This window comes from Nematostella vectensis, chromosome 1 (genome assembly GCF_932526225.1).
Source record: "Nematostella vectensis chromosome 1, jaNemVect1.1, whole genome shotgun sequence".
NCBI lineage: Eukaryota > Metazoa > Cnidaria > Anthozoa > Actiniaria > Edwardsiidae > Nematostella > Nematostella vectensis.
Genome location: NC_064034.1, coordinates 7,140,372 through 7,148,250, shown reverse-complemented (window position 1 = coordinate 7,148,250; position 7,879 = coordinate 7,140,372). Strand labels below are relative to the sequence as shown.

Here is a 7,879-nt window from a genome sequence, read left to right as displayed (position 1 = left end):
CGCCATAGACTGCCGTCTGTCTAGTGTGCTGTATGATGCCATAGACTGCCGTCTGTCTTGTGTGCTGTATGACGCCATAGACTGCCGTCTGTCTTGTGTGTTGTATGACGCCATAGATTGCCGTCTGTCTAGTGTGCTGTATGACGCCATAGATTGCCGCCTGTCTTGTGTGCTGTATGACGCCATAGACTGCCGTCTGTCTTGTGTGCTGTATGACGCCATAGACTGCCGTCTGTCTGGTGTGTTGTATGATGCCATAGATTGCCGTCTGTCTTGTGTGCTGTATGACGCCATAGATTGCCGCCTGTCTTGTGTGCTGTATGACGCCATAGATTGCCGTCTGTCTTGTGTGCTGTATGACGCCATAGACTGCCGTCTGTCTTGTGTGCTGTATGTCGCCATAGATTGCCGTCTGTCTTGTTTGAATTATGACGCCATAGATTGCCGTCTGTCTGATGTGCTGTATGACGCCATAGATTGCCGTCTGTCTGGTGTGCTGTATGACGCCATAGATTGCCGTCTGTCTGGTGTGTTGTATGATGCCATAGACTGCCGTCTGTCTTGTGTGTTGTATGACGCCTTAGATTGCCGTCTGTCTTGTGTGCTGTATGACGCCATAGATTGCCGTCTGTCTTGTGTGCTGTATGACGCCATAGACTGCCGTCTGTCTTGTTATGTATGACGCCATAGATTGCCGTCTGTCTTGTGTGCTGTATGACGCCTTAGATTGCCGTCTGTCTTGTGTGTTGTATGACTCCATAGTGTGCCGTCTGTCTTGTGCGCTGTATGACGCCATAGAGTGCCGTCTGTCTAGTGTGTTGTATGACGCCATAGATAGCCGTCTGTCTAGTGTACAGTACGGCGCCATAGACTGCCTTCTGTGTTGTGATGCATGAACTAACAGCATGCATGAACTAACAGCCAGACTGCTCGTCTGAAGCACTTTGCGTAAATCACAATGGCGTGATTTGCCACTACAAAATATTGTTTGTTTTCTCAGTCTCCATTCACTAATCGGGATCCAATTTGTATATATTAAATACAAATAGTATATATATCATATAATGTCTTCTTAAATAAAGTCTTTTGTGTAAAGTCAATGAGCAGCAGAGTCCGTTCAGACCGATAGAAGTTCTCGAGACAGAAAGTCTACCATCGGTGCTGTACCACTCGTTTGATGTACATTTAATTGGCCAGGAACAAAGGTTACAGGCAGACTAGCGGGCGACTAGGCGTGCTCGACAGGCACCATGGACAAAAGAGAAGAACAATAGATGAATAATGCGAGTCTATTAAGAAGTAAAGAAATCCGGACTCTATCACGGGCATCGCTCGGGCTCGGCTTGCAATACACACACCTAAACAATCTAATAGAGCCGTTTGCTGGTAATACTTACTAGGGAACATGTTATTTTGTCTGTGGCCCATGTCAATCATTCCACAAGTTACGCGTTCTGTCACGTATGGGTGAGAAGGGAAGTTTACTTAGCATTTGATTGTAGATATCACAATTGTAAAATTAACAGGCACAAATAGAAACAGCACATAGAAAATAGAGAAAAACGGCTGCACTAATAATAATAAATAATTTTTGCGTAAATCTTACATATATTTCATCCCAATACATTTTTATTGTCCATGAGCCTCAAGCCTGCCCGAGAACCACCATAAACCTTTTGAGGGAAAGGACTAGTAGAATTGAGGTATTTTAGCACAAAGACTTGTCTGGCGTGGGAAGTGTTCGTTTGTTTTGCCGGTGTTTTGCGGTATTCGGAAAACGGCCGCGAGATTGACCGGCATCAATGCACACAACTCCCTTGTGACCTCTCCAATCAACAGGCCACCGATATTTTAATTTTAGATGCAACTTTTGTTTGTTTCTTTTGACACAACCTTAAACGGGTCCAATTGAAGCAAACCTCGGCTAATTAACTCTGTTCTGTTGGATAAACTAAGGAGCTATAATTTCTTATTCATCGCTGGCGCCGTTGACAGTGATACGGGTCTCGGCATTTAGAACACGCTTCATTCAGCTAGCTGCCTTTTTGCGGATCGCTTGCGCAAGTTCATTCTCCCGTGCCTTTACACACTGTCTGACTGCTACTAGGTCAATATGTTTTCACGAGTTTCCCTTCACTTCCTCGCCTTCATTCTCACCATCACTCGGCCTAAGGTTGGATATGCCGGTAAGTCCGCGCGATACGGGAGTTTTTTTTCCATCAATGTAAATTATTACTAGAAATTCAACTATCAGCTATCAATTCTTAGAGAGCTTAATAATGCTATTAGTATTTTCTACGTTCGTCACGTGATTTTGAATGTAATTGCTATAAAAATAGCGTGAGTTTTCTTTTTTCTAGCGAACACTTAGCCTACTAAAGGAAGCTTTCGCTTTTAAACTCGATTTAAATGAGCAATAACTTTCCTCCCATAAGTCTGCATGCAAATCAAACATCATGCTGTGTGTTTTCGTGTTGCTTCAAGAAAAAAAATGTTAGATCCTTTTTCAAGATTCATCAGACTACAAACATATCAATGTCCGTGATGTGTTGATTTATTTGTTTACTCGTGGCTTTGATAATAGTGCAGGATTAAACCATACTGCTACTAGTATATATAAATTATTTATTGTTATTCGTACTACTTTGAAATGTGCTATGCTCAGGTTTTAGGTGTGGAATAAAGTTATCATGTGGCAACTGTTTGATTATTTGGGGATACCACAACAAATTGTTTAACTTTCAAATACTTTCAAATACACATTTGTCAGAATTACGTTCGTCCATTTTGGCTTCCGGTCCTAATTCCTTGAACTGTTTAGAACATCATTCTAGAACAGACAAGGAAAATGGTTTGTAGTTTCTAAAATCAACTATTGCTATTCTAATACTAAAATAGGATAATACTTTATTTCCTAACGCAGCAAAAAGTCATTTGTCTTCTCAAGAGATCATCAAGGCAGCAGAACAATCCGCTTCACGGCCAGAAAAACTAGCAAATGGTTTGAAAACACAGAGCATAGAAGCTGCTGAGCCAAACGCTCGAAGTGCGAGGCAGCCTCGCTTTAAAGGAACCTCATACATGTCGTTACCAAGGTTACCACGAAGTGCACGTACATCATTCGAGCTGTCAATCATGTTCAAAGCAAGTAGTGGGGATGGACTATTGTTATATGGCGGGAGAAAGGACAAGAGAAAAGATTTTCTGGCTTTAGGGCTTAGAAATGGGCATGTGGAATTTAGGTATGTGTCAACATTAATAATGTACGAAACAAGCCCATTTGAAGATGATTTTGATGGATAATTCGCAGCTCTCAAACACACTATTGTAATGCCTTTAACGCTCATCCACTAAGTCAGGGCCTCGTTTACACATGTAACACTTTTCCCAAGGACTGCTAAGACCTCATCCACACTATGCAACGTAATGATCTCTATATGACAGATTTAGCTGCGGAGCAGACATAGCCCAAGTGCGATCTCGCCAGAACATCACTCTCAACCAGTGGCACAACGTGGTTGTGTTCCGTGACAAGCGTGACGCACACCTTATGGTCGACAATGGTGACCTAGTCACGCAATCTCTTAAAGGCACGCAAAGCATGATGGATTTAAAGACCCGTTTGTTTCTTGGTGGCGTTCCACGCATGCGTAGAGTCACTTCAGACGCTGTCCCTTATCATAGTGGCTTTACTGGTTGTGTCAAGAGCTTTGTGGTGGATGGGCGCATGCTGGACCTTTCTCAGGCTCTTGGAGACGTTGTCAAGTCCCGCCAAGTTGGTAGGTCGACAGCGATCAAGTAATTCTCGACGGTCGCACGGCTTGCATCAGCGGCGTAGCCAGGATTTTTAACAGGAGGGGGCCCAAAAGGGACTTTCAAGGCATTTTCTTCTGTATTTTAGATAATGTCTCATACATTTACTTTGTTTTTGGCTGCTAAAAGGGGGGTCCTGGATCCCCTAGGCCACCCCCTGGCTACGCCCCTGTGCTACATTTAACTATTACTACATAATACTGTAATATAGTATACTATTGGATTATATTAAACTTTCACTATACTGTACTAGTGGATTATCTATATAAACCTTTCTCTAATAAATATATACTAGAGTAATATATAAACCTTTCAATATCAAGTATATATACTGGTGGATTATATAAACTTTTCACTATAAATTATATAAAGAATTAATAAACCTTTCACTATTAAATACTAGTGGATTATTTAAACCTTTCACTATAAATTATATACAAGTGAGTTATATAAACCTTTCACTATAAACTATATACTAGTTAATTATATAAACCTTTCGCTATAAGGTAAATACTAGTGGATTTTATAAACCTTTCACTATATCTATTTCAGATGCCCTCCTCTTTGTGGCCTATCTGATGAAGCTTACAATCTGACATTGAAGTTATGCGTAGGTAATAATCGAGAAATGATTTAATGCTATAAACATGTTGTTTGTTCTCCAGAGGAGTGCGGCGAATCACGTGACTGCGAGTGTCACCACAACGCTCCATGTCACTATGCCGTCAGCGGAGAGCCTATTTGCGCATGCCCATTAGGAACGTATGGTCGTTTGTGTGAACACGGTAAGAAGAAAAAGGAATTATCGACTACGTTGCTTTAAAGCACTAACTCTTAATTTTAATGTTCTTTTGCAGATTTTAAACTTGTCATGCCATCGTTTTCTGGACAATCTTATCTAACATACCCATCGTTCGGGCAATCAACACTAAGGACGTTTACCATCAGCCTCGTCTTGAAGCCGAGGTCAGATACGGGCCTCATTCTTTTCAACAGCCAGAAAAAACATGGGAAAACAGACTTTATATCCTTGTCATTGAGAGAAGGGATAGTGGAGTTCATTTTTGACTGCGGCTCTGGGCCTGCTGTCATAAGGTAAGCTGTCTGCCTGTAATAGGTTGGGATTGGGATTAACGGTTCTGTAATCGGATTAGATCAAGTTGAAAGGTGTTCCTGAGGTCGGTTGGGATAATGTCAAGCGGTACTCATTTGGTTGTCTAGGATTAGATAGTGAACGGTCTTCTTGTTGTTAGGATTAAGTTGAACGAGAAGAGCAACCGGGCTGTCACGCACACACGTTACGATCATGTCACGCACATATGTCACGATCATGTCACGCACACATGTTACGGTCGTGCAAGGCGCAGGTCTAGATACTTGGTGTTTGCCCCTCTTTCACGGGTGTAATATTAATGTTTTTGTGTCTGATCCCTCAGAAGTAGCGCACCGATCATGGCCGACATCTGGCATACTATCGTCATTTCAAGGGATGGAAGAACAGGGGGTCTATCTCTTGATGGTGGACCGCCTGTGGTAGGTACATCGCCTGGTCGAATGAGCTTAATCAGCTTGGAGCAGGAAGTGTATTTGGGAGGAATGGCGGACTACAAGCAGCAACCTGCCATCGTAGACATGCCACACGGATTCAATGGGTGCATACAGGAGGTTAGCCATTTATAACATTCTTATGTACCCAGAAAAAACACCACATAAAGGCCCGTAGCCAGGGTTCTTACGAAACACCCCCCCTCCTCCTCCCACGCACACATTAACTCTACTGAAAGGTCGCTAGGACGAGCAACAAAGGAGAAAATGGTCTACAAAATGGGTAAAAGAACCCCAAGCTCAAAATCCAGGCTACCACTGTACGTCGAGTTTCATCCAAAAACAAATCTTTCACAATTTTCCAGGTAAAAGTTAATTCCAGAGAGCTGCACCTCCCTTCTGCTCGCTCTGGTCTCAACGTGCTGAATTGTGATCACATCTGTGTCACGCACTTACTGTGTTTCAATGGCGGCACATGCCAAGCAAAGATGGATCACTACAAGTGTCACTGTGCAGTGGGATACACGGGCATGATGTGCGAGAGAGGTGAGCCACAAGTCACACGGGACCCGTGACAAATAACCAATGACATTCAAGTAATGCGTAAAATTTAAATGTTTTTTTTTTACATGCTAGCTCGGCGGGTAAGCGCTCCTACTTTTGCTGGAGACGGGTTCATGAAATTCAAAGGCTCGGAAATTCTATCAAGGTAAGATCGACTTTTAAGCCTCGAAGGTGGAGACACGGCGAGTTGATATAAGACCTCTCACCCTTGTTTGTGTGTCTTAGGTTGTCTGGGAAAAATACGGAACTGGAATTTCTCTTTCGGACTCAGGAAAGCAGTGGCTTGCTGCTTAGTGTGCAGAAGGTAAAGACGGTGCCATTTGTTTGCTTGCTTTTATAGCTGTCCTTTCAATGTCTCTTGCGTGTATAACTAAGTTTAGTTTGTTGTTTAAGGAAAGCGTCAGTCATGGAGATCACATCACGATTGGTCTTATAGATGGAATACTGGAAGTCAGGTAAGAGAGAAGCAATTGGTTATAGTTACAGGAGTAGGCAATTGGATCTATTTATATACAAAATTATAGCAAATATTTTATATACAAAACAAAGGTGTACACTATCGCATGCTTACTAGCTTCAAAAGGAAAAAACGCAAATTACACTTGACAGATAGGGGTAAAACCAACAATATTTTGTCTTGTCTGAGCATATTAACTCAGGTCTGCGTCTTTAATGTGCGACGGAAGAGAGTCGAAAATAAGCTATAGCAATAGTCCTCCTGTGAATGTATTATGAAACGTCACTTTGCTTCGTCATTTTTGTCACCTTAACATTCGGCGTAATTTATAAAATGCTGTACCGTTTCGATATTCTAATGGTCCCTTTTTGCAGGTATGACCTAGGGGCTGGTCGTGAGACTGTCATTAGGTCCACCGCAACACTGGATGATGGCTACTGGCACAGCGTGAAGTTTGTCAGGTATGCTGTCGCGCAACAAATCACGTTTGGTTGTCTCAGTCACGAAGCATCACGTGAGCCTTTTATTTACGCATCACGCAACACTTGAGTAAGGACATGCAGCAAACTGTATGCCCTCTCGTGAAGAGCCATCGCTCTATGTACTGCAATAAGCGGGTACCAGCGACCTTTCTTGGGGAGGACGTATAACAAAGGCGCAGCTCCCACATCAAGCCACGCTAACAAAGCAGAAATAGCACCTTGCCCGTCAGCTCTTCCCCAACTGTTAGTAACTTGATCATTTTCCAACATGAATTGATGTCTGTTTGCAGAAAGTCCCTCGCAGCCTACCTTAAGGTCGACGACGAAATTAAAGCCGGTATCGCTAGTGATTCCCAGTATCGACAACTCAACAGTGACGTTTTGTTTATTGGTAAGTTATGAGGAGTAGTTCCTTTAGTATTTCCAAAGAAGCTCCCCGGTTCAACACACATGTAGACCCCGGTAGCACCGAATATGCAACCCCCTAGGACTATGTTCCTTTTAATTTTAAAGTTAGTTATTCCAGGTTTGTTTGTCAAATAAACATAATAAATAAAATCTAACATGTCTAAAAAAGCAAAACCTCACAATGACAAACACTTCGCACTTTTGATTCAGGTGGTGCACCGACAGTCGACAGACGATTCATGTCAGGGCTTGTCGGATGTCTAAAGGATTTAATTGTCGGTGACGTTCCTGTCGATTTAGCGTCGGAAGTAACTTCCGGACAAAATGTCCGACCGTGTTCTGCGTACTAGAAACATACAGATATCCATAACGGATTCGGCCACAAAATACCAACATCAATTACTGAGAAGTTTTAGTCACTTCTCAATTATTTATTTAAAGTAAAACAATATATATTTGACACTACAAATAAAGATGTATATAATTAATGTAAACTGATGCAATGAATATATTCTTGTGAGAAATAGCAGACGCAGAAATAGAAAAATCGGGGTCAAATCTATAATATATGTATAATAAAATAGAATGATATCCGTGTTGACTGTGTTGA

At 42.1% G+C, this 7,879-nt stretch overlaps 1 protein-coding gene across 1 annotated transcript; it reads left to right on the top strand.

Annotated features, from left to right (window-relative positions):
• Positions 1-1,817: 1,817 nt before the first annotated feature.
• On the top strand, positions 1,818-7,868 carry LOC5519031 (pikachurin). Its single transcript, XM_032363916.2, has 13 exons — positions 1,818-2,186; positions 2,924-3,242; positions 3,445-3,779; positions 4,479-4,598; positions 4,671-4,908; positions 5,250-5,478; positions 5,724-5,904; positions 5,995-6,067; positions 6,148-6,226; positions 6,316-6,377; positions 6,754-6,840; positions 7,152-7,252; positions 7,480-7,868. The coding sequence occupies exons 1-13, from the start codon at positions 2,114-2,116 to the stop codon at positions 7,617-7,619; spliced, it is 2,037 nt and encodes a 678-aa protein (XP_032219807.2). The 5' UTR covers positions 1,818-2,113; the 3' UTR covers positions 7,620-7,868.
• Positions 7,869-7,879: the final 11 nt, after the last annotated feature.